This window comes from Python bivittatus, unplaced genomic scaffold (genome assembly GCF_059951505.1).
Source record: "Python bivittatus isolate LINGU-HERP-01145 unplaced genomic scaffold, Pbiv_v1 ctg000020_np1212, whole genome shotgun sequence".
Taxonomy (NCBI): domain Eukaryota; kingdom Metazoa; phylum Chordata; class Lepidosauria; order Squamata; family Pythonidae; genus Python; species Python bivittatus.
Window position 1 is genome coordinate 97823560 of NW_028277030.1, and position 26483 is coordinate 97850042.

The 26483-nt window shown below is 40.3% G+C and overlaps 2 protein-coding genes across 2 annotated transcripts; one reads left to right on the plus strand and one right to left on the minus strand.

The window, feature by feature from the left end:
- Nucleotides 1–6390: 6390 nt before the first annotated feature.
- On the minus strand, nt 6391–18808 carry GTPBP2 (GTP binding protein 2). Its single transcript, XM_007440808.4, has 12 exons — nt 18526–18808; nt 14572–14598; nt 13868–14052; nt 12690–12798; nt 12118–12315; nt 11840–12014; nt 11426–11645; nt 10588–10723; nt 10062–10120; nt 9480–9651; nt 8800–8964; nt 6391–8353 (listed from the first exon to the last, which is right to left on the minus strand). Exons 1-12 carry the CDS (start codon nt 18709–18711, stop codon nt 8156–8158), a joined length of 1830 nt encoding a protein of 609 aa, XP_007440870.2. The 5' UTR covers nt 18712–18808; the 3' UTR covers nt 6391–8155.
- A 2242-nt stretch (nt 18809–21050) lies between these two features.
- MAD2L1BP (MAD2L1 binding protein) lies at nt 21051–26392 on the plus strand. Its single transcript, XM_088145077.1, has 3 exons — nt 21051–21171; nt 21335–21609; nt 24462–26392. The coding sequence occupies exons 1-3, from the start codon at nt 21072–21074 to the stop codon at nt 24996–24998; spliced, it is 912 nt and encodes a 303-aa protein (XP_088001203.1). The 5' UTR covers nt 21051–21071; the 3' UTR covers nt 24999–26392.
- The last annotated feature ends 91 nt before the right edge of the window (nt 26393–26483 follow it).

Here is a 26483-nt window from a genome sequence, read left to right on the forward strand (position 1 = left end):
GCTTTTGAAGATCCACAGTTGTTAGAGCTGGAGGAATTATCTGTCATTCCTAAACCAGTAACCCTTCTTTATAAGAAGTTGAAGGAACTTGAAATTGATATTATTTACATGACCTTTGGAATTACGTGCTTAAATGTCCTGTCTTTATAAACCAGTGGAGAGTTGCATTAAACATAAAATTAACTCCCTATGATTTTAAAACGAATTTAGTACATTTAAAATTTGCTTTGTTTATACTAGATGCCTCAGATAAATTTAGTTGGTTACCATGATCCTGCTGGTAGAGACGTAATTCAGGAGTTGGAGCATTCTCCCATATGGTTCGCTCTTGTCCTATTACTGTTCCTATTACAACTCTGGATTAATCATGGTATGTCAAGTACATATCTATTCTTCTTTAGCATAGTCCAGTATTTGGAATCTAGCAAAAATTGTGAAAATTCTGGCCAAGGGAGTTGGCTTAATGAATTACCTATATAATAGAGTAAGGAGAAAACCCCCTTCATGGATCACTGCCTTGTCGTGGCGAAGGGGCTTGCGTAACTCAGTGAAGCCATGAGCTATACCGTGCAGGGCCACCCAAGATGGACAGGTCATGAGAGTTCTGACAAAATGTGGTCCACTGGAGAAGGAAATGGCGACCCACTTCAGTATCCTTGCCAAGAAAACCCCATGGACAATGTTAAAAGGCTAAAAGATATGACACCGGAAGATGAGCCCCTCAGGTCGGAAGGTGTCCAATATGCTACTGGGGAAGAGTGGAGGGCATTTCCAAGTAGCTCCAGAAAGAGTGAAGCGGCTGGGCCAAAGCCGAAAGGACGTTCAGCTGTGGATGTATCTGGAAGCGAAAAGAAGGTCCGATGCTGTAAAGAACAATATTGTATAGGTACCTGGAATGTAAGATCTATGAACCAAGGCAAGCTGGATGTGGTCAAACATGAGATGACAAGATTGAACGTCGACATCTTGGGAATCAGCGAATTGAAATGGACGGGAATGGGTGAATTTAATTCAGGTGACCATTATATCTTCTACTGTGGCCAAGAAACCCTTAGAAGAAATGGAGTTGCACTCATAGTCAATAAGAGAGTGGGAAAGGCAGTAATGGGGTACAACCTCAAAAACGACAGAATGATCTCAGTGCGTATCCAAGGCAAACCATTCAACATCACAGTAATCCAGGTCTATGCCCCAACCACTGATGCCAAAGAAGCTGAAGTTGACCGGTTCTATGAAGACTTACAACACCTTCTAGAACTAGCATCAAAAAAAGATGTCCTTTTCATCATAGGGGATTGGAATGCTAAAGTAGGAAGTCAAGGAGTAATCGGAATAACAGGCAAGTTTGGCCTTGGAGCACAAAATGAAGCGGGGCAAAGGCTAATAGAGTTCTGTCAAGAGAACAAGCTAGTCATAGCAAACACTCTTTTCCAACAACACAAGAGACGACTCTACACATGGACATCACCAGATGGTCAATACCGAAACCAGATTGATTACATACTTTGCAGCCAAAGATGGAGAAGCTCTATACAGACAGCAAAAACAAGACCAGGAGCTGACTGTGGCTCAGATCATGAGCTTCTTACTGCAAAATTTAGGCTTAAATTGAAGAACGTAGGGAAAACCACTAGACCACTCAGGTATGACTTAGATCATATTCCTTGTGAGTACACAGTGAAGGTGATGAATAGATTTAGAGGATTAGATTTGGTAGACAGAGTGCCTGAAGAACTATGGACGGAGGTCCGTAACATTGTACAGGAGGCAGCAACTAAAACCATCCCAAGGAAAAAGAAATGCAAGAAAGCAAAATGGCTGTCTGATGAGGCATTACAAATAGCTGTGGAAAGAAGGAATGTGAAAAGCAAGGGTGAAAGGGAAAGATATAAGCAACTGAATCCAGATTTCCAGAGAATAGCAAGGAGAGATAAGAAGGCCTTCTTAAATGAACAGTGCAAAGAAATTGAGGAAAACAATAGAATGGGGAAGACTAGAGATCTCTTCAAGAAAATTGGAGATATCAAAGGAACGTTTAGTGCAAAGATGGGCATGATAAAGGACAAAAAAGGCAGGGACCTATCAGAAGCAGAAGAGATTAAGAAGAGGTGGCAAGAATACACAGAAGAACTATACAAGAAAGATCTTAATGTCCCTGATGTCCATGCTGGTGTGGTCACTGACCTTGAGCCAGACATCCTAGAGAGTGAAGTCAAGTGGGCCTTAGGAAGCATTGCTAACAACAAAGCTAGTGGAGATGACAGTATTCCAGCTGAGTTATTTAAAATACTAAAAGATGATGCTGTTAAAGTGCTGCACTCAATATGCCAGCAAGTTTGGAAAACGCAACAGTGGCCACGGGATTGGAAAAGGTCAGTTTACGTTCCAATTCCAAAGAAGGGCAATGCCAAAGAATGCTCAAACTATCGCACAATTGCACTCATTTCACATGCTAGCAAGGTTATGCTCAAAATCCTACAAGCTAGGCTTCAGCAGTACGTGAACCGAGAACTACAGGATGTACAAGCTGGGTTTCGAAGAGGCAGAGGAACTAGAGATCAAATTGCCAACATTTGCTGGATCATGGAGAAAGCACGAGAGTTCCAGAAAAACATCTACTTCTGCTTCATTGACTATGCAAAAGCCTTCGATTGTGTGGATCACAACAAAATGTGGCAAATTCTTAAAGACATGGGGGTACCAGAACATCTTACCTGTCTCCTGAGAAATCTGTATGCGGGCCAAGAAGCAACAGTTAGAACCAGTCACGGAACAACCGATTGGTTCAAAATAGGGAAAGGAGTACGACAAGGCTGTATACTGTCACCCTGCTTATTTAACCTATATGCAGAGTACATCATGAGAAATGCCAGGCTGGAAGAATCACAAGCCGGAATTAAGATTGCAGGGAGAATCATCAATAACCTCAGATATGCAGACGATACCACCCTAATGGCAGAAAGTGAAGAAGAACTAAAGAGCCTCTTGATGAGGGTGAAAGAGGAGAGTGCAAAAGCTGGCTTGAAACTCAACATTAAAAAAACTAAGATCATGGCATCTGGACCCATCAATTCCTGGCAAATAGAAGGGGTAGAAATGGAAGCAGTAACAGACTTCATTTATTTGGGTTCCAAGATCACCGCAGACGGAGACTGCAGCCATGAAATTAAAAGACGCTTGCTCCTTGGGAGGAAAGCTATGGCAAACCTAGATAGCATATTAAAAAGCAGAGACGTCACCTTGCCGACAAAGATCCACATAGTCAAAGCTATGGTTTTTCCAGTAGTAATGTATGGCTGTGAGAGCTGGATCATAAAGAAGGCTGAGCGCCGAAGAATTGATGCCTTTGAACTGTGGTGCTGGAGAAGACTTAAGAGTCCCCTGGACTGCTAGGAGGTCAAACCAGTCAATCTTAAAGGAAATCAACCCTGATTGCTCATTGGAAGGACTGATAATGAAGCTCAAGCTCAGATACTTTGGTCACCTAATGCGAAGAGAGGAGTCTTTGGAAAAGACCCTGATGCTGGGAAAGATTGAAGGCAAAAGGAGAAGAGGACGGCAGAGGATGAGATGGTTAGATAGCATCACTGAAGCAATGACCATGAAACTGAGCAAACCCAAGGAGGCAGTGAAGGACAGGAAGGCCTGGCGCAATATGGTTCATGGGGTCACGAAGAGTCGGACACGACTTAACGACTGAACAACAACAACAAGGAGAAATCTATACCTGATATGCGAAAAGTGGATTGTTATATTTGAACTAGTATTTTTAAACAAAGGGGCAAGGGAAAATGTCAATATTATCAAAGTTATTGGAATTCTGTTTATAATTTTCTGACCTTTTCACGCATTTCTCTTTATTACTATACTTATGAATTTTGAGAATATGTTGATGTTTTAATGATTGCGTATGCATTTGTATCTTTCTTTTGTTGATTAGTTTAGCAAAATAAAACTATCAAAATAGCCCAAGATATAAGTAACATAAATTTGTGTGATTTCCAAGAAAAAACAATTGGAAGTCTATAGCACTGTTTATATGCATGTTGGAAAACAAAATTAAGGTATACATGATTGGGTGTACACCCCATTTTCAAGAGGCCATCCTTGTACCCAATGGTTTTCAACAACTATTAACCAGTTTTCAATCTTCTGTGGTTAGTTTGTAGCTGAAAAGAACCCTGGAAGAAACGAATTATCTTTACCCATTTCAGTCTGTTTGCAGGCTGGGATTTAGTACTGAGACAGACTTTGTCACACTTTTTGATGACCTGTGGCCAAGCTGGGATGGAGGTAGTGTATCCATTTTGTGCTCCTTGATCTGTTAGTGGCTTTCAATACTGTACTGTCAACTATAGTATCCTTTTGAGCTGGATCCATGGGCTAGGGATCGGGGGCACTATTTTTTGGTGGTTCACATCCTTCCTCCAAGTCCGGTTCCAGCTGTGTTGGCTTTGGGGGAAAGATCGCTCCCTGTGCCCCTCTTAGGGAGGCTTGAGGGTTCTACTCTCTCCCTCTTCCCTTTCAACATCTACATGAAGCTGCTGGGTGAGGTGGTCTGCCGGTTTGGGGTTTGGTATCACCGGTATGCTGATGATACCCAATTATATCTTTTGACCCCGGACTGGTCAAGTGAGGCTGTCAGGTTCTGTCCCAGGCCTGGAGGCTGTGCAGGTTTGGATGGAGAGGAACCGTCTCTAACTCAATCCTACGAAGACTGAGTGGCTGTGGGCATTTGGGCCTTCCAGATCTGGGGATATTCCATCTTTGACATTGCATGGGACTGCACTTCCTGATTCAAGGGTTGTGCACAAACTCTGGTTTTTCCTGGAGTCACAGCTCCTGCTTGAAGAACAGGTGGCAGCTGTGGCCAGGAAGGCCTTTGCACAATTTCATCTGGTGTGCCAGTTATGCCCTTTCCTTGATTGGTGGGCTCTTCAAACAGTCACTCATGCCCCTATTATCTCATGGGTCAACTATTGCAATGCATGCCACATGGGGCTGCCCTTGAAGACCATCTGAAAGCTTCAACTGGTCCAGAATGCAATGACACGGACACTGATAGGCATGCCTCGGTATGCCCGTGTATCAGCTCTGCTTCACAAGCTGCACTAGTTGCCTGTTTGCTTCTAGATGCAATTCAAGGTTCTGGTTATCTATGGCATAAGGCCTGGTTACTTGAGGGACCGCTTGTCTCACATAGTATCTACCAGCTGATTTGATACTGCAGTGTTGACGCGCCCCAGGTCCCTTTGATTAATATCCTTCAGGACCCCAGAAGCATGCCTTCTTTGTAGCAAGACCTGCTACGCAATGAAGACATTTTGCCTGGTTTGTTGTTCTCACCCTCTTATTTTTTACTGGGCATTACTATATTTTTCTTGTTTTAGTGTGTGCTACCCAGAGCTGTGTATGTGTGTGTGTAAACTTGAAGTCTTTTAATAGGAATTATAGGCTGCTTTGTAATACTGTTTCATTCTGTTGTAATTAGGAGTAACAGGAACCGATTTAGCTGATGTTACTCAACAGTCATTGGAACACCAACAAATAGGTTAAATAAAAATTCCTCTCACAATTGTGTCAGTTATTAGAATAAGGAAACAAGAAATATGATTAATAATATAATAGTCCAGCATTTATAAACTGGTCTTGAATATTATTAGTCAAAGGATGTTTGCTTTTATATATGACCTCCTCAAGAATCACTAAATACTGTATAGCATACTATTTATTCAAGGCATTGATTCTATATTCCAAACTGCCATAGTTATAAAGTGCTTAGCACGTATTTGGTAATGTCAGATTAGTGCACTACTAGCTTGCAAGCATGACAGGACAAATATCTGAAGCTAAAAAATTTTAACAGTCATGGCAGGGTAAGAACACTTTCCAGAGCTAAAACTTAATTACATCGTTCATTTTAGAGCAAACCACAACTTTATTTTCTCAATAGAGCATCTTTATTTTGTGCACTATACAGAGAGATGAAAACATCCCTCTCCTTTTAAGAAATCCACAAACAGTGAATATGAAAGGCTTGGCACTGAGAACACACACACATAATAAAGGCAAGGGAAGGAAGAGACCAGGAAATGCCTGGACATAAGGGTAGAAAAAGCACCTTGAATGCTCACATTTGCAATCGGTCAACTTAACCATCACTGTAAACTGCAGAGAAAGCATTTATTCTAACCACAGGACAAAATCTCTCAGAAGATCTGTACAAAGCCAGTTTTCCTCCTTGTATAGAGGCAATTCAAAATGCTTGTGTAACTCATATAATTAAGGGGAACTTCAAAAGAGAAACTGCTTGTCAGCAAACAGCCATGATACTTAGCAACTGTTTATTAGACTATTGAGAGGATTTTCTTTCATCCAGGGAGGTGAGTAAAGGCTTTGCTTAAAAGGCTATATAGAAAACAGGAAAGTTAGAACCATTCTGTATAACTCTGCAGGCTTAATAGTAACATGTTATATCCTAGGAGCAGTTGCTCTGAATAATCTAATCTCTGTACAACAGAGATGAAACAGCAGAACGGGGAGTCATGTGGAAGGATAAAAAGTCATATTTTTTTACTGGCCATGTTAGCTCCTTTATTTGAGCCCTTGATGCAACAGTGGCTGAAACGTACAATAAAACAACATCACAAAGTTTAAAAATCTTAATAAAAAATGAAGGTATCTTTCAGTGCCTGAGACCATTCTATCTCATGGCCAATTCTGAAATTCAACTGTACTTCCAATAAGACAAAGATTTAATCTTATGTATAAAGGTGATTTTCTGCAAAATATACTAATAATACAAATTACAGCAGATGGAAAAGTTGAATAAGAGAATTAGAATTGCAGTAGCATTCTCAATATTGCAATAGCTAGAACAGCCTTTACTGGTATAACCACTGGAAATGAAGACTCTTGCCCCAAGAAACAGGATGGACCTGGATGCCCACACCTCAGAAAAGTTAAGAATATTGAAATATATAGCAATCAAAATTGCCAGCCACAGCTCAGTTTAAGAAAAAAGCAATAAAAGTATTTATAGGGGTTTGACAGTACAATGGGGCACCTCTGCTCTAAGAAGTTGCTTAGGCAGGGCACCTGCTGAGGAACAAATGGCTAACAAAATGACAGGGAAATATGACAGCATCAATAGCTGAGCTGGAGAGCTGTGGTTGCCATCATATCAGGGTTATTTTAGAGCAGAGGATGGACAGCCTGTGTCCCACATGCAGCTTTCCAGGGCGTCCCTGGTTCACGCTGGTGAAATCTGGTAGCAGAACCACTGATTTTCAGTGGCATGTTTTTTTTGTATTTTGCGGGTAGTATAGCTGCACAAGGCTTCAGAGAAATTGTATGTATCCATTTACATAAACGCCTCCAACCCCTCAAATTTAGGCAGAACATTTCAGCCTGCCCACCCTGGCAATGTCACTGCATCACCAGCTGTGGACTCTGCACCTGTAGGAGTGTCCCATTAAAAAAAAAAAAAGTGCCCCTGGTCACAAAATGGCTACCCACCTCTGCTTTAGAAGGACTTCTTTCTCCCATATTCCCCCTCCTTTTTTGAAGCTGGTAAGAATTTGCGCACAAAGGTGGAGGGAGAAGAGGGACTATTCATTCCTGGATTAATATGAAACCAACAATAATTTAAAATTATTAGAAACACCCTGAGCTGTACTGTGGGCAATACAGAACATTAAGCTCTAGTTCCTAATAATAACTCTTCATCTGCCATAGAAAGCCTACAAAACCAGGCACCATGACAACACCAATATACCCCTGTGAACAGAAACGGGTCCACCATTGTTGCCTCCCAGGCGACAGAATCCCAAAGTTACAGTCCAACTCACTAAGTATCTTGCCCCTCTCTGGAAATAACTTCCCAACAAAAGTCAACAAAAGCAGGAGTTCCAACCTAGACAAAGGTGCAGCTGTTTGCTTGTCTATTCCAGAAAAAACAGGAATATGGAAGTAGCAGGTGATGCACAAACAACATGCTTAATTTGCTCCTGGAAGGGCTCTCAATCCAAGAGGTAACTCTGGCTTCTGCAGTGCAGAAAAGATGTACCTCTGTAAATTGATTGGCCAACAATGGCTCTGCACAGTGGCACAAAATCTTTCCCTTATTCGTAGCACTGAGAAATGCTGGTGTGAGTCAGAAACTGACTGGATCAGAACCCAGTTTGTGTTCTAGGCCACTTTCTCCAGTGGTGATAGCCTGGATGGATGTGACATGTCCAATACCTTTGGTAACTCCTTCCCGGAACAACAGTTTGGCTCCTATCTTCAAATATTCAGGATGTTTAATGAATCTGAAACGAACCACTGCCTTTTCTCCTGTTCGCAATTTGTCCTGAACAAAAGGGAAAGTATGTTAGAATCTTAAAAGTTTGATTAGTTTGCTTAGGAATTCTAGAAAACTATGGAAAGCAACTTAATATACACTTGAGCTTCTGAAATTTGCAGTGGGTTTAGCTGTGAAACATCCCTTTTGATAATAGTAATAACAACAAGAACCCACCTTTATTTTGTAAAACTCAAGGTTGCATATATAATGCTCCCACCTTATATTTTCCCCACAACAACCATCCTGAGAGATGAGTCGGGTTGAAAGAGAGTGACTGGCCCAAAGTCACAGCCAGCTTTCATGCCTAAGGAAGGATTAGAACTTAGAATTTCCTGGTTTCTAGTCCAGCAAGGGGTAGAAAGGGTACCTCAAGGGTAAGGGTTAACACAATTGTGATACAAGTGAGAAGGCAGTCAAGCAAATTCCCACTTAGCAGGACAGGAGAAACTTACCTTCCCATGGATCTTTTCCACAACTGCTGTTTGCCGCACATTTCCAACATGCGCTGTTACTTGGAATCCTTTCCGGAAAGTTGTGGCATGGAAGAGTAGAACAATTTCTGCTTCAAATACTGAACAAATAGTTGGGTTCATCTCTGGGCTGACCATCACCATGCCCTAAATGACATCAAGATTGGGTAGCTAAATTTTCCTGACAATGGCATTCAACTCTTCCAAATAGAAGCACAATAGATTACAATCTTTCCAAAAACATCTATAATCCTATTACCGCTCAGAGAGATGCAGGATGAAGGAGGAGATAAGAATGTGTATACAAGATGAAGAACAGGGCAGAGATAAGTGGGAAAATCTGACAGCTGATTAATGCTGTGTAGCTTTCAATCCAATTCTTTCTATGTTCTTCTGAAACTCAAGACAATCGCCCTAATGCTATAGTTCCCAGTTTTCCCATCCCTTGAACCCAAATCAAATACTTAACACTAGGGCATAAATTGAGAAGAGTTTATTGTCTATAGCATTTTGGAAATGTCTTCAAAGGCAGAAGTTCCAGAGGAAACCCAGCCTGCTGTATTTCACAATATCCATAGGTCAGGACACTTTGTTTTCAGAGAAGGTATGGAGGAGAAGGTTTTTACAATCAAAGGCTCCAGAGAGGGATTAATGGAGCTTACTTTGCGCAGCAGTGAGCGATCAAAGAGTCCAAGAGCTAGGGTGGCAGCCTGCCCGGCTCGAAGAACACGGCACGCTGAACGATTTCGTTGGATACTGCACACTTTCAGCTGAAGAAACTTGCCATCATCTGTTGGACCAACGACCAAATTCTCTCCCTCTTTACATATCCCACTAGCAAAGGCATAAAATGAAAAGACCGTATTTAGCTCCCAGGAGGCAGGAAAAGCCTTTCTTTTGTGCCTAACTGAGATTGATATCTTGATGCAGTTCCTTTACACTTGAAGTATGAAAAATACCAAAGAGAAAATTTGGATGTGATATTCCATAGAGTAAATATCTATGCTATGTGCTCAGAGAACACAGGACTCCTTTATGGCATACTGTTACTTTATTACTGGAGTGCAATTTTATCCTGATTCATTCAGCAAGCTATTCCAGATGTAAACTTTTACCTACATTTACCTATAACAAGGAAAGGAGAATAAATGCTACTCCTGGTCTTCCCTATGGATATAAGAAGTCTTTGACACCACCTCCCTACCCATCCTGGCTCTTTCTTGCAAAATCCGTTATACACCAACCTTGACAGTGTTCCTCCAACAACTGTGCCTACATCTGGTACAGTGTAAATTTCATCCACCTGCAGCAGGAAAAGAACAGAAGTTTCAGATATGCTGTGCTGTTTTGACTGTAGTATTTCAAAACCAGAGTGAACAATTTGACCCTTCTATTCTCAGACATATCAGTACAGGTTCTTGTATAGCAATTCTAAGCCTATCCTTTAACACTGTCTTCCTTATACCAGTTACAAGCTTCAAGCATCCAAGTTCTCAGTGAACCGACTTCATTCTGCAAACATTGCCTAGGTGCAACTCATAAAAGAAATAACCTGGGAGTCAATATAATGATTAGTGGGACTTAACAATGTGATTAGATGAAGAATGGTAAAGACAAATAAACAAATAACATTAATTTGTTTTTGAATAAGAAAGTAATTATAATTGCATGGTCTTATCATCCTTCCAACTCTAAATGCAAGGATCAGAGAGCACCCTGCCTTCACACACTACCATTAGAGACTCTCAATGGAGAAGAGACTATTGGTACCTGGAACTCAGTGAGCTGTTGCATCAGCTCTTCCTGTTCTTTGCTGTTTGTCAGAGGAGGAAGGATATTGAGAAAAACTCTCAGGAGATCCAGGTTCTCTCCAGAAACACTGGACAAGGTGAAGATAGGAGTGATACTGCAAACAAATGAGTGAAAGAAGCTGGTGATCCATCGTGTTGTGCATCATTATTACTACTGAATACAGTAGGAATGAGATTGACTTCCACATAAATGTGTAAATAATTAGGGAACAACTATTTCTGGAATCCTATAATTTTTACAGAATTTAAACTAGGTATGCCCATAACTGTCCCAATCCTAACTATTGTATGCAATGTGGCTGTAGATGATCAGAGGCATCTGAAGGATCCAATGTTTTCTCAAAATGATGAAACAAGTCCTGCAACATTGTGACAGAAGCTCCTCTTCTTTCATACACGTATGCAACATCACAATGGATTTATAAAGGGGGTGGAGCTTGCATCACAATGGCAGAACACTCTTTCCATCATTTGCTCTCCTCCAGCCACATAAGTCACTTCTGCAGACAATTCATTTATTATGTGTAAGCTATCCTACAATGTAAAAAATTATCACAAATAGTAAATACTATAAAATCAAAACAGTCTATTCAAAGCAGAGAGTGAAGAAATAAAACCAAAGAATCAAATCAATTAAACTGCTTATTGCTTTTTGATATGAACCACTGCTGGTTCCACAAACCGGAGTTACTCACACCTTTCTTGCTAAATCCACCATTTTGGAGGTGTGTTAGTCACAACTGCACCCATACTGGCTAATCATCTTCCCTCCCATTCGAAGAGCAAGTGATTCGTACTTGGGAGATTGTGCGAACTGCTGCGCTGCTGTAACAGCATCATCATCAGATGTTACTAGCAACGGAAGCTTGTTGCAGCCAGGCTGCTTCAGAATCCGCTCCAACTGTTTCACTGTTCGCTCCACAGTGGCTTTTGAGCACAAGTCCACTTTACTAATGACAATGAAGAAAGGCACCTTGAGGGCCATAGCCAAGCCTAGATGCTCTCGTGTTGTACCAGCTGTAAGGAATAGAAGATAGAGAAAATCAGATTAAGAAGGTAGGACATCAGTGCAGCTAATACATATGACTTGATGCCATTTGCTTGAAACTGCTGAAGTATTTCTATGCTACTGTGGATGAATTTTGTTTTAAATTCCTGTGCATTATGTCACTGTTCTGAAACTCCAAGGAGAAAACCAACCATCCACTTACCAATTCCAGTATTGGCACTCACCACCAGCATTGCAAAATCTGGACAATAGCTTGTAAGCCCAAAAATGGTGGTTTTTAAGTATTTGTGATGGCCAGCTAAATCAATGAAGGTAATCATTTTGGAGGAGCTCTCACAGATTTCTTCAGCTGTCCGTGAATCACTATAGTTCACCACCTAAAAGGCAGAAAATACAGGTAACTGAGTTCTTATAAAAGGCTAAGGAAACATTCATATCCAGATGTATAAAATGATAAACTCAGAGTACAAATACTCTTACCTCTCCCTTACTGTTGAAGCCAAGAATTTCAAAGCTAATGCTAGATGTTCTTCCTGACTGGATCTCATGCAAGTGCCGGAAGAGATTGAGTCGAGCTCGGCCTCGCCCATTATCCAGTTCTCCTTGTGTCAAGACACCTAATAAGGTTGACTTGCCTGAATCCACGTTTCCAAGCACCGCCACCCGCAGATCTAGAAACTAAAGGAAAATGTGAAGATCTATTTTAAATTGTTTAAAAAGATGAACTGGCAAGTGCAAGTTAGGTTTGACTACTTTGCAGATTAATGCATCAGGATACCCAATTCACTAACAAAATTTGTATAATTCTGGGGTACTACAATACCATACTAATTCCTGGGCATTTGGAATTTACTACTTTGTACTTTGTATTATAAAATATGAACAAGGTAAGAAACTGGGTTTAAAAGTTTAACATTTTCTTTGTCTTAGCTATCAAGCCGTTCCTATCAATTACATATCTTCAGAGTCTAAATGAGTATAGCAATCTAGAATGGAATATCTTCGTGGGACTAGCTTTTCTCTCATGATATTTAAATCAGGTTGATTTTTACCTGCTGGTTATCTGGGACCTTTCGAACAAGAACCTCTGTTATCTTCCTGGGAATATCACTGTCATAATCCACTTCTCTTTCTCGAAGCACAGTAATGTCAGCTCCTACTCTGCAAAGGGCAAAACAGAAAACTGTTGGGGGTTAGTGAATCATCTGCAAAGCATTCCCAAGTAGGTCAAGAATCAGGTTGTCTTATAATGCTGTTCAGAAAAGCATCTCATGATTAATCAATACTGAAGGAAATGTGTCTATTTCCCAATTGACCTGATTTTTATCTATAAGAATGTGCATCTTTGCCAATTTTGGGGGAGGGGGGCTGCCATTCCCCTGAAATATTTTTGTACAGATGTAAAACGAGTTTCCTCATTTTAAGTTCTGTAAGAATTTGGGTATATCTAGATTACAACATACAGCAAATCTACTAATTACATGTTGCCCATAAGAAGTCAGTGGCAGGACAGAGACAGATAAAGCTCTCCCCAGATGAGGCAGAAATTGGAAAGAAAAAAGTGGGCATCTATAGCAAGTCTACATAGTTCTCATCAGTAGTAAATCTAATTAAGGTTAATGCTAACTGTATTAGCACTGACTCACCAGATACATGTCAGAAATGGCTTTCTTTCCAACATGAGCAAGCACCCACTGCCAAAAGAAAGAATGGGCAAACTCCAGCCCTAAGCCTCCCTTTTTGACACTCAGAACACCTGTAGCCATGACTGATAGCTGATAGCATAACTTCCTACCACCTTGAGAGGAGAAACTCATGAAAACTACAGAGTAAGCTCTACAATAGATAATCGTTGCCCAAAAATTGCCAAACTTTCCTGCCAAACTCTGCCTAGCCTATATAGCTAATGTGGCTTCATACACTTACAGCTCCCCTCCCCTCCTGCTTCCCTCACAAATCTGACATATGACTTTTGCCCATCAAAAGGTTGCCCAGTCCCAGTTCAATGTAATGGCATATAACTAAATATACACACATATATTCTCTCTTTTTACAACTGAAACAATTAGTAGGTACCCGTATGGTGGTACTGTGAGAAAACTCTCTTGTTGAAACCACTTTGTCTGTTGGCTATTAGCTGCATTTCCTAGATCAAGTCTACCTAAGACCAAAAAATAATGGAGCACACCACTGGCTAACTCTGGCCAAGAAGCAGGACAGATGCACATACTTCTCGGCCATCCGCCGTAGTGTTTTGAGAGAGGCGTGCATTTCTTCTTCAGACAGTCCTACCAGCAGCCCGTTGTCCTCTACACCAATCTGGTACACAGCCTCACCACGGCCTTCTTGTAGTCGCCACTTCATTTGCGTCACTAGATGTTCAAAGCGGTACTGAGATGGATTAACTAGCTTCAGCTGCCCAAAGAAAGAAGTAATTATAATCAACATCTAAGGAGGTCTGATGAGGCTGAACATTTCTTTTTTGTTCAGTATTTTTTCCACAATATTCTGGCCATTTTCTACACAGACAATGGATTGTATTAATGGGAGGTTTAATTATGTTCATGTAAAAACCATTTGTTCCAAGTAGTTTTATTGAAGTTAAATATAGCAGTTAGGCTCCATGAAATTAAACAAAGAAAACTCAGTGGGCAAGAAGACTAATAATTTTTCAAAGGCAGTCTACAATAATGGAATAAAAAAGTTTGTTTCCGTATTTTTGAAGAATACCCAGGTTCTGTATTTAAGGGTGAAATAGCCAACATAACTATAAATGAAATTTTGGCAAAAATAATTTTTGTTTTACCTGATTTTTTTTTTTAAAAAAGTCTCTCTCTTTCTCTCAGTTCCTAGGCATGCAACTTATAGGATCATTTGGCTTAGAACTCTTAGAGCTAAGAACTTAACCTTAAATGGCTTACACAAGAGACTCACCTTGTATTCTATGTTCCCATCTTCTGCCTACATACAAGAAGATATGTCAAATTAGTGGCTAAAGTTGTGTTCAACATTTCATATACAAATCCAGACATCTCTTTTGACAACTAAATATAGCTGCCAGAGACCAATGACAGACTAGTTTAAATAAAAGTAGTTAAATCAATGGTCACTGAGTACTATAGTTTTTTCCATCTTTATACAAGTGATGAAACTCCACTGAAAGTACTTATTTATTTTATACAAACATAATTAACAAGACAATCTTTAATCTTAAAGAAAAAGAAAATACAAAATACAAACTAAAAATACAACTAAGAAAGAGAAGGAAAAAAGAAAAAGAAAAAAAATCTACCTTATATTTTATACTTAGTCATAGTCACTGGTTTACTAATGAATTTACTACTGTAATATGAACAATACAAAATATTATTGTAAGACATCACAAAATCTCTGCCATAGTAACATATATTGTTGCATCCTTTGATTAGTAGAAAATATTGCCTTTTCCAAAACAGATAAATCACACATTTCCGACAACCATTCCTTGATATCTGGAATAATATCACTTTTCCAATTTCTCAATATAATTATTTTAGCCACCCCAATGCACTGAAATTATTATGTATCATTTAGTACAGTTCAGACTACCATTTGTTTTATCTGTATCCAAAACAATTGGCGTACTAACTTGAATGCCACAAGGATTCAATAAGGATCTTAGTAAAATGTTTCTATCAACTGTAATAGGCCAAATCATGCAGAAAGCTTCAGAAGTCATTGTCTCATAAATGATAGACAAGTTTTAAATAGACTCTAGACTCTCACTCTGTTTTCATGAATCTCTTCCAAATATTCAGTTTTCAAATACCTTTTGGCTGCCTGTTCTGGCATCATTCACTAGACATTTTCTTTGGAAGTACAGTAAATACAGTAATTGGCACACAGTAGAATTTGTACAGTGGTTGTGTTGTATTGGTTTTTATACCTTGGCTGTGGATTATATGTTTTTTTGTATGGTTTTATGATTTTTTATAAGTTTTAATACTGTATTTGGCTTTTTGTATTGCTTTTAATTGTTGTAAGCCACTCAGAGTCATGCATTTGAGATGTGCGGCTAAATAAATAAAACCAATTTGTTTCATGCTTTAAAATTCACATTAATAAGTGCACTAAAAATTCTGGATTGGTAATTGCATAAATGTTTTATTAAATATTACTTAAGACCATAATAAACAGGGAAATTAGAGAACTGATGAGAGATGAATAATTCCACACTTTGTTCATCAATAATCAAGTTTTGTACCTACATACTTCATTTGGCCCCTGTCCCAGAGTGTTCTTCTATACAATGTCAAACAACTCTAGCAAATAACTAATGTTCCTCATGACCTGAGAGGAATGTTAAATGAGAAAGTAATAGTCAGTCTGAACTATGTCATGGCAGATCTAAGGAACAATAGTTCCTCTGATCTTCCCTTAACAAGTTATGCAGATATTTTTCCAGAAGATACTTCTACCTGATTTTAATAGTGAGCACTGAAGACTACTCATAAAACTCATAGAAAGACTAGAATCATTCTCTAAAAAGCAGGTATGTGACACTGATTCATATCCTGCTGATCCTGAGTCAGGATAGGGAGCTTTAAAGACACAGAATTCAGAGGGAAATATTCAGAGGGCTATATAAATTTGACAGATAAATAAACAAATAAGTCAGATTAATGACAATGTAAAATTGATCAACTCAGGTTTAATTTCTTCCTGAAATTATTAACTGAATTAACCCTTTTGGATCCAGCATCATTCTCTCTCTAGCAAGCTTTCCTTCCTACATCTAGATTTTTTCCATGCACCCTACTTTCTTCAAGCTCAAAACCTGATTATGGCACAAAAGGACTGGTGACAGAGGAAATACTTAGCAAAGAATATCCTGTAATTAGACACCTGTACTTTAGAGATTAGACTATTATATGTAAGATCCTTGTTAATTTATTTACACAGCATAGATTTATTAATATGGTATTATTCTGCAATGTATAAAAACAAACACACCCCTAAATTCATGGCGTGTTAAGAAATCATGCCTATAGTACACATTTGCAGTTTTGAAAGAGCATAAGTTATCCACTGGGTTGCTGTGGAAGTGAGAAAGGAAAAATAAGTTTGGGCATGCCTAGCAATACTTCATGCTGTTAACCAGGGACAGAAAAATAGTACTGTAATACTGAAATCTCAGGGTCAGTGTAAAGAGTAATTCTTATCTTGGTACTTGGGAAGAGCTCAGTGTTGTAAAATATGAAGCGAAATTTTGACATCTATTTTCACATCTTACATTGCATAGAAAGTAAAATATTGGGTACAATTGTTAGCAAATCACCAGGAGAAACAGGAATAAAAATGAAAACATCATTGCTATAAAAGAACTCGCATTGCACATCCACATAAATTTTATATAAATGAGAAAAAACAGGTTTGGCAAGATGGGCCTGGGATTATATGTGGATTTGTGGCTATATGGACTTTATTCATCCTTTAATTAAATTTCATTTAGTTTTTTACTTTCATATACTAATGCCTAGTTTGCTAATTTGACTTTTTATATAAACAACTACCAAAGCCTGTCAAAAGTTTACTGTATAGTAAAACTATTAAAAAAAGAATTATACTGAAACTTAAAAATCAAAAGCATCATCATTTAAGATGCTATTCAAAATATGTGGGTTTAAAGATCTTCTAAAAGCTGAGAAAGAGGTCATCTGCTCAATTTGATAGATCCAATTTGCCACCAAATGAGCCAAGGGCAATAGGTGAATCCCTGCAAATTAACTCAATGAAAGAAGTAATACGAGCACTTTTTCTCTCACCTGGAAACAAACTCTGAGATTTTAAATTTGTCTTTAGATCATACAATCTCAAATTGCAGGGAAACATAATACTAATTACTTCTTTTCCAGACGTTTGTATGCACACATGCCCAAATCTTATATAAACAAATTTAGAAATCTTTTTCCTGAAAATGTCTTCTACATGCTAGTTACTATAATTTATGATAATCTCTAGATGTATAGAGATGTATATGTATTGTTTTCTATTGAATCAGACTATTGGACTGTCTAGTATCAGCTACACAATATCATTAACAGATATTAAAGGGTCGGTTTTGAGGGGGAGGGGTTTCTAGAAAATTAGGATAAGGAACTAGTCTTTGCTTTCCAAACAAAACAAAGAAACAAAAATACCCACTACCTAGCATCGAGCTGACTATTCAAAGCCAAGATTTATAAATATATATGCCAGTAACCTCAACTGAAATTATCATAGAACCTTAGCTTCAATTTAGAAATTCCTTCCACAATTGATTGGTTGGCTATATATCAAGAAACAAGCATAGATGTGGCAATTTAAATGCAATTTAAGTGAATCAGAGTCAGAAAAGGAGAAAGAAGCTACTTGCAGTAAACAGAATCTGAATCACTTTTGCCTCCCCTACTCAAAGTTATGGTCTCAGAACTTCTTATTCTCCCTTAATCGAAGCCAAGCTTCAAAGTGGCTCTGATATTTATTAGAGAAAGGTTACTGACAGAGCTGTCAGAGGGAAGAGTTCTAACACCACATCAGGCACTTCAATCAGAGGAACCAGAACTGGATCTGAAGGGGGCGTGTGAAAGGGAAGGCAGAAAAACGAAACTCAGCAGTACAAAAACCAAAAGCATTTTTTCCCCAAGAGAAGCTCCCTGCAGTCTTGGGATATTTTGGTTCTTCCTCTAAACACAATTAAACTCTTGACTTTTCCACCAACCCCCCGTAACGCTGGTAGCTACAGCATCATTGACTTCAAACTATCAGCATCTTCGTCCTAGTCGGAGCCCTGGAGGACAGGCACCCCCCAACTTGGGCTCGGCAAAGCTCCTGCCGCCCCAACCCCAGGCTCAGCAGTCTCTCGCTCACCTCCGGAGGCAGGTAGGGCGGGTTGTTGGCCTTGCCACCTCGGTATCTCCCGTTCTTCTTCCTCCCCTTGGAAGAACCACCGCTGCCGCCGCCGCCGCCGCCGCCGCGGCCTCGCAGACCACCTCCATTCCCGCCCCCCACGGGCCGGCAGCAGCCCCCAAACAGCTCGGACACCCGCGAGTCCATCCTGGGCCAGCCAGCAGTCCCACAGCAGGCCCTCCCCCGCTGCGGATGCCTCCCAGCCCGGGACTGGACTTCTGACGGGTACCCTCCACTCTGGCGCTTGGCGTCAGAAAGAACCGCAGGGTACCACGGGAAACAGGGCCCGAGCAGCAACACCATTGGACTACAACTTCCAGCGTCCTCCTTTCCGTGGAGGGCAGCGCTTTCGGACAAATACGGAGGCGAATAAGACCGGCGCGGGAGCTCTCTCCGATCACTTGGCAGGCACAGAGCCACGTTAATCGGTGCTGGCAAAAAATGGGAAGCCTGGTAGCATTACAAATTGCATTAAAAGACATAAGCTTTTGTGGCACCAGATTCCTTATTTTTTTTTCTTTTTGCTTCCAATTATTTCGGTTCTCTGAACAGAACACAGGACTACAACCACCAGCAATCTCGGGGGCGATTGAATTAATTTAGGATTTTTAGTAGTGCTGTGCCTCCAACAGAAACATCGCAATAAAATACTTTTGTCTGCGTCTGCGTCAGCTTTATTGTTTTTATGCTTTATAGCAGGAGTAGCATCCTCAGATGCTCTTCAGCCGTCGAGTCCTAAGAAATGTGTGATTTATTCTGTTAATATAGCCATTTTCCAGACAGAATTAATTATGCCACAATTTAAATTAAAACTTTAGGATACTGTATTGTATCCTAAAAATGCAAGATGAATGTTAGGGACATAATTACTATTTGTCTCCTGCATCTGCATTCGAACACTGAATTCAAGTTTTTAAAAAAAATACTCATTTTCATGGGAAAATAAGATATGAGAATAAAATGTTATCACATTTTAAATTGCAGGCATATACACACTCACCTGGGAATAAATTCACAACTTTTGTCAAGTACATTTGTTGAATTGTTAAAGAGCATCAGTTATTACACATATTTCAAATAGCTACATTTCTATCATTATTTTATTTGTATAACTGATTCCTATTAACATGTCCCTGACCATCACAAAAGCAGAGACTTTCAGCAGAAGTATAATTTCACAGAATTTAAATTCATAGAAAAAAAATCATAATCTTTCCAGTACAATTTCCAGTGGAATAACATTTACAATGGCCTTGATAGCTAGTAGTAATGAATTATAAACAGTATAACAGCATATTCACTTTTTTACATTTGTGTATAGTAACATCTGTCATTTCAGTTACAAGCTAATAATATTCATAAAGTTCATCAGCTTAATTCCCAAGTTAAAAAAACAAAACACCAAAACACATGTTTCAGCCTAGGAGTATTCTAGTTATTAAAGCAGCTGAACTATAGATTCCTTCATGAAGTCAGAACAGATGCTTCTCCCACTTCACTGTTAGCAGGCTGCTTTATTTACAAATACAATCACAGCCTCATATAACACACTCAGTATGAGATTGCTGTTAGGTAATGGCAACATATTGCATCAGATGAAATGAATTGCCCGATATAAGAAAAACATTGCATCAGATTCAGCTGACTAGATACAGAACACTGCATGATTCATTTATTTATTATGAAAATGATGTAGAAATACTGAAATTACTGCTATAGATTGCCAGTGCAACTTAAGTTCAATTGCCACCTGGGTTTTCAGTGGCAATCACACCATCACTTTAAAAATGCACAATTCTTTATAAAATTTATCTTCTTTCTTAGAACCTGATGAAGTAAGTTTGTCATCATAATCCCAAGATTCTCCTATCTCAATATATTTTAAAGTAATGAATAACGGTATGCCCCTCAAAATATTTATCACACACGGTGGTCTGTCTAAGGTAGCTGTTAAGAGTTAATTCAGGAGGTCCTGGGTATATCTACGATCATTAACTTTTATTCGAGCAAGACTATCCCATTTTAACTTTAAAACGGGAAGTTTTAAGTTAAGTGAGGATACGCAACAAAGGCAAATTAGCTTTTTTGTATTTTCCTGGAAGGGGGGAAGTTAGGTCATCTTCGTATCGGCAAATAGAATATTTGAAGGTCTAAATTTAGGAATGAAGGAAAACTCGTTTCCTCGACTAAGTTCCGCTTTTGAGCCACCGGCCAAAGGTAAAGTTTAAAAGTTTATTTGGGGGCGGAGATAATCAAGGCAGTTTTCCTAAGGATCATGCAAATACCTGCCCTTAACAGCAAGGAGACCCGTGTCGGGTTCCTCGCATAGCATCTGTACTTTTAATCAGACCATAAAGTAGAAGACAGTGCCAGCGAATTAGACTGGCCGGCTTGACCATTTCAGAAAAAGCCACGGGAACATACAAACTGGCCCAGAGACGCGGCAGCGCTCAACTTACCCTAAACAAAGATGGCGCCAGGAGAGTCGGCCCGCGCTCCAGTGACGCATGGGCGATATTCCCATGATGCTCCGTAAGGGCGGCCATTCAAACCGGAGTAAAGTTGAAGAGCAGAAAATGGCCGCACCGAGAGCGACGCAACCAGAAGGTGAGGCTGCAGCGCCGCCCGAGTGCGGTTTTTTCCTTTTGAGGCGTCTTGGAACCCCCTTGGGCGAGGCTTCCTTCCGCTCCTCGGGCCTTTTCCCCTCGTTCGCGGGCAGCAGATGACCAACCACGCTACCTTAACCTCCTCCTCCTCCTCTCTCTTGCAGCCGACCTGCCGAGGTCCGCCGAGACCGGCCTCGAGCTACGTGAGGCCCCCGCTGTCGCTGTGACTGTGGCGCTGACGGCCCAGCCCGTGGCTCCGGCTCCCGGGGGCGCCTTCTCGTTGTCGGTCGTCTTTCCCGGCTCGGTCACCCGGGAGGGCTGCTTCCGCTTCACCTGCGAGTTCTTAAAGCACGTCCTGTACCAGAGGCAGCAGCTGCCCTTGCCTTACGAGCAGCTGGTCTGCTTCTACCGGGGGCAGCTGCCGAGGCCCCCCGGCCAGGTGAGACACGGCGCGGTGGGGAAACGATCGCCGCTCGCTCCCTTGTTGTGTGAATGGAAGGATCGGCTCCTCTCCTCTCCTCCTCTCCTCGCTCGCGCTCTCGCGGCTTTTGCTTCAGGCCCCTTTGAGAGGCCAGCGGAATCCGGCGTCGGCCCCGGATGGCCGTTTGTGTTATGGGGGGTGGGGGTCTATTCTCTGCCGCCGTTCCCCGCATGAAAAAAATTCATCGGACGCCAGCATAAACTGGTAGTAGGGAGGTTGAAATTTCACATATAAAAAATGGGGCAGGAGAAAGGGATGTCTTAGTTTACACTGTATGGCATGCAGCATCTAGCCAACATTGGCTCATCTTGAAAAAGCTTCTTAATGTCTTACAAAAGGCTGTCAAAGTTGGGCCTGTTGGAAGAAAAAGTTATCTTACCAAGTCCGTTTCTGAGCCGAGAGTAAAGACACTGACCAATTGCATGAAGTTAGGAGATTTATTCTTCACCCAAGTACAGAAGCAATGACAGCAGGCAGTTAGGTGGGCGGCCGCGCTGGGCCCCCTCCCCACAGTACCTTATATACCTTCTGTTACATTCAAACCCACGTTAAGATGTCATGACTTTCTGATCCAATCAAGCCAGTTACATTGATCCATACTCCTCCCCTTACCCAGGACCCCTTTCTCTGATGCCAAATAAGGTTCTTCCTTTCTGTATGTAAACTAATTTCTATCACCTTGAGTGTTAACAGCCATATGTAAACATACATCCCTAAGAAACAAGGTCAGGACCGCTTATCTTTCTTTGTGAGGGGTCATCTGAACAAGAAGAGACTATCAGGTCAAGACAGTTTATCTGCTTACATGAGTTGCTGCCTTTCCAGTCAGGAAGAGGCAAACCATGTCAGCAATTAACACATCCTTGAGATTTTGAAAAGTGTTAAAGGTCTCATCCTCAAGAATGCAACCTTTTGATAATCTAAAATACAGTTAACCATACATACAGGAAAGGGAATATTGGCATTTTGCTAGGCCTGCTTTTATTTCATATTATACAATATATAAAGATAAATGTTTAAACATCTAAATGTCTTAATATATAAAAATGTCTACATGCCCCAACCTTCTAACAGGCCCATCCAAATCTCAAGAAGTATGGTGTTCCATAGGACAGGTGCTGCAATAGGGAAGGCATGCATGCTGGGTCCCATTAGATGGCATTTTTTAATAGAGGAGCCCTGGAACATGACCACTTTGTCAGATTTTATGGAATGAGCAGAGAATATTGGAGACAGCCATTCCTACAGAAATCCCAGCCCCATTCCTTGAAGGGCTTTACAGGTGATAACCAGCATGTAGTATGTGCCTGGAAGTCCATTGGAAGCTAGTGCAGTTCATCTAGTAGAGATGTTACATAGGTAAGCCAAGGCATGCCCATAACTACTCATACTGCTGCATTCTGGATCAGCTGCAACTTCTGAATAGTCTTCAAGGAGCTCCATGTAGATGCATTGCAAGAATCCAAATGGGAGGTAACTAAACATGAATGGCAATGAGCAAGGCTTCCTACTCTAGGCAGGGATGCAATTGTTGCACATGGTAGAGCTGTAGAAGGGCCTTCCTAACTATGGTTGCCACCTGGTGTTTGATCAGGAGCCAAGAGTCTAGGAGGACCCCCAAATTGTCTACCATCTTGGTCTGCTCAGAGTGCTACTGCATTCAGAGCCAAAGATAGCAAGTCCCCAACACTGGAAAGTTCCCAAACACATAGCCACTCAGTTTTGCCAGGGCCTGAACTTATTCCTTCCCATCTAACCTTCAGACACTGAGAAAGCACCTTGACAGCATCATTTGCTGGCTTGGGCTGAGATGTATAACTGGGTATCATCTTGTGTGGCTGGATGACCTCGGCCAGTAGCCTCATGTAGGTGTTAAATAGGAGCAGGATGACAGTTGGATAGATGTGCGTGTATATTTCCATTTATCATAGCAGCAGCTATCTTTTCTTCTATTATGATATCCTGGGATGGGGTTTAACATAATACTAGACAACCTATGACCCATTGGGTTATCCTTTGAGAGAAAGGTAGTTGTGATGGAATGTATCTACAAAGAGGAGGATATGTGCTGGATAGCAACAGAGAGCAAGGCTATCAGGAAGGGGGAGTGCATTCCAGGAAGGGAAAGGAGACGAAAGACAACACAGTCTGCAGGGGGAGCATGGGAAGCATAAGAAGCTCAGGATAGCCACTCCCTAGAATCTCCCAGGGTATGTCCACTAGTTGCAGTAGTATAGATTTAGTCTGGCAAGATTCTGTCTATATGGTGTAAACAAATAAAGGAACTTAACTCAACTGGACTCTTTCAATGTTGTTCTTGGGCTGGGCCTGACAATAGTGCAGTCTGATGTGACCAGAATGTACGTTAAATTTTCTTGAATGCTATTGCTATTGCTTTAAGTGGGTGTGGCTTCTGACTTCCTGCTGGCTTTCCCATTGAATTTGCTTGTGGGAAGCTGTCAGGAGCATCGGAAAACATGATCATGTGACCACAGGGGCGCTGCAATGGCCACAACTTTGTGAGTAAAACTGGCCTAAACATCCTGGAAATTTCAATTCTACAGGAATAATGGGTCCCGGATTATTTATGCATTCTTTAAGTTAGTGGGTTTTAGATACCTTGATTCAAAAATTGTTGTGCTATGATATGCCGTTTGGGCTAATTTGAGGATACAAACAGATAAACACAATGAGAATTTTAGTAGTATATAGATGTAAATATTTTGCTTTGAAATAAAGTGTATTAAAGTATTGCCTTATTCTACTTATGCTCCTAAATCATGCATCTCTTAAATCTCCTGATTTCATAGGAAGAAGACATGGTCAGGAAGGTTTATCCAAAAGATCAGGACAGCAAAAAGTGCCAGCAAGTGCTGAATGATCTTGATGGTGTTTTCCAGCACTTGGAAATCATGTTCAATTTGACATTGGTCCCACGAATTCTTATTTTGCTTGGAGGTACAGCTGTCAGCCCCAAAGAACTCTATGAGATCAACTTACAAGGTATATCTGTAAGTGGCACTGAAGAGAGTTTGCAGACATCAGCCTGTGTTCGCAAGCTGTTCCATTCTCTCTTCATGGCAGATGTGTTCAGTGACCTACAGGCTATTCCCACCATGGGTATCATTGTTATGGCTCAAGGGCATCGCAACTGTGGTATTGACTGGTTCAGACCCAAACTAAACTACAAAGTGCCAACTCGAGGGAGGAAGCTGACTGTTAATTTATCATGCAGTCATGGAAATAGTACAACCCTTTCTACCTGTCAAGAAAGCAACTCTGCCTGGGATGATTATATATGGTTTCAAGCTCCGGTAATAGTCAAAGGCTTTAATTATTTTTCTTGATAAATTTTTAATGAAAAGTTCTTAATTGGATATGCTAATATTGCTTTGTCGTCATATATCTGTTCCATTGCAAAGAAAAGCTTCCCTTCTTTGAACTCCTTCTCCTTTCAGAAGTAATGTTGAGCTCTGCAATGCGGAGCTGAAAAAGCACATGCATCTGTGATGATAGACAGTACCTCTGGAGAACTGATTCAGTGTACTGCCAAAGCATTATACAACCCATTACCCTGTATTCTGTCCTCCAGATTTTACTATAAAAAGATACTTGAAATACCTGTGCCAGTATAGGAACACCTGACACAATATTGAATTTCCAGTGGACTATATGCCCCTGTGCAAATTTGATGAATTCCAGTAATTTTTCAGAAATATGGTGAAAGCCACATAAGTTGCTGCTTTTTTATTTAGTGAAAATTGTCTAAGGATTGGTTGTAGTTCAGGGGAGCATAGTTGCCCTCCTATCTGGAGGGATAACGGCTATTTAAAGTTGATATTCTCTACAGCAGAAGCATTATTCTGACACTTTTAGATATATTCCTATCTCAAGCTGCAATACAGAGTGATGATTTCTAAATTGACAGCTGTGATTAAAATTATTTAAATGCTTATAAGAATGTGTGAATGATCTGACCAGCTTTCTTCAACATATTAATTTCTGAAATGCTAACCTACCTCTGATTTTGATTAATAGAGCTTAACATTCTAAAGTTACCCGTTGCTGAAATGGAAGTTGTGTATAATTGTTGCTATACATTCATTTTAAGATTGTAAAACTTGGTTTTTATTTCCTGTTGTGTTTACCAACACTGTCAGAAGTAATGAGGCAAGTGAAAAAAAAATCAGTTATTGCACATATTCAGGTTGTATGAAGACAGAGGACAGACTAATGTTGGACAAGCATTATGGGAGGGTACAATCTAATTCCAGGATAACAAATATCTAATCTCATACTGAAAGGAGCCTGATGAAGGAAAAGGGTTGGGAGAATAGAGTAACCCTGAAAATGGATCCATTTCTTAACCAGTTGTTCTGAGGCACAGAAAGATGTACGGGTATCTGGAGATGGTAAATGGTGTTCCTTTCTATGAGGAAGATTTTTGGAGCAAATGTTTTCACACTAGAGTACAGATCTGTGGAAGATGTAGCAGTGGCCAAGTACTCTCTGAGGCTGTGGCATTTAAATAACAAGCACACTGTTTAAGATGTTTTATGGTATCTACACTATAAAGGATTGTTTTTATGTCATTGTGTACTATCTTGTAAATGAACCAATCTGAAGACATAATTATGTGTTCAAACACTTCCTTGCTTAGAGAGAAAAATAATATGCTGTAGAGAAAATAACCATATCTAGAAGCATTTCTAAAAAGTGAAGTTCAGCCTTTTTTCCAGTTATTAGTCAAGAGCTTTAGTCAATTTGGAAAACTGTATAAAATGGTCTGTTTAATATCTGATTGTGAAAGTGCTGCTTCAGGGAACTATTAA

Coding starts and splice junctions, on each gene's coding strand:
- GTPBP2 (XM_007440808.4), bottom strand. CDS start 18,711: ATGGACTCGCGGGTGTCCGAGCTGTTTGGGGGCTGCTGCCGGCCCGTG. Junction 14,053..14,571: donor ATGGGAACATAGAATACAAG/GTGAGTCTCTTG, acceptor TTCTTTGGGCAG/CTGAAGCTAGTTAATCCATC. Junction 12,316..12,689: donor AGGTCCCAGATAACCAGCAG/GTAAAAATCAAC, acceptor ATTTTCCTTTAG/TTTCTAGATCTGCGGGTGGC.
- MAD2L1BP (XM_088145077.1), top strand. CDS start 21,072: ATGGGCGATATTCCCATGATGCTCCGTAAGGGCGGCCATTCAAACCGG. Junction 21,172..21,334: donor GAGAGCGACGCAACCAGAAG/GTGAGGCTGCAG, acceptor TCTCTCTTGCAG/CCGACCTGCCGAGGTCCGCC. Junction 21,610..24,461: donor TGCCGAGGCCCCCCGGCCAG/GTGAGACACGGC, acceptor CTGATTTCATAG/GAAGAAGACATGGTCAGGAA.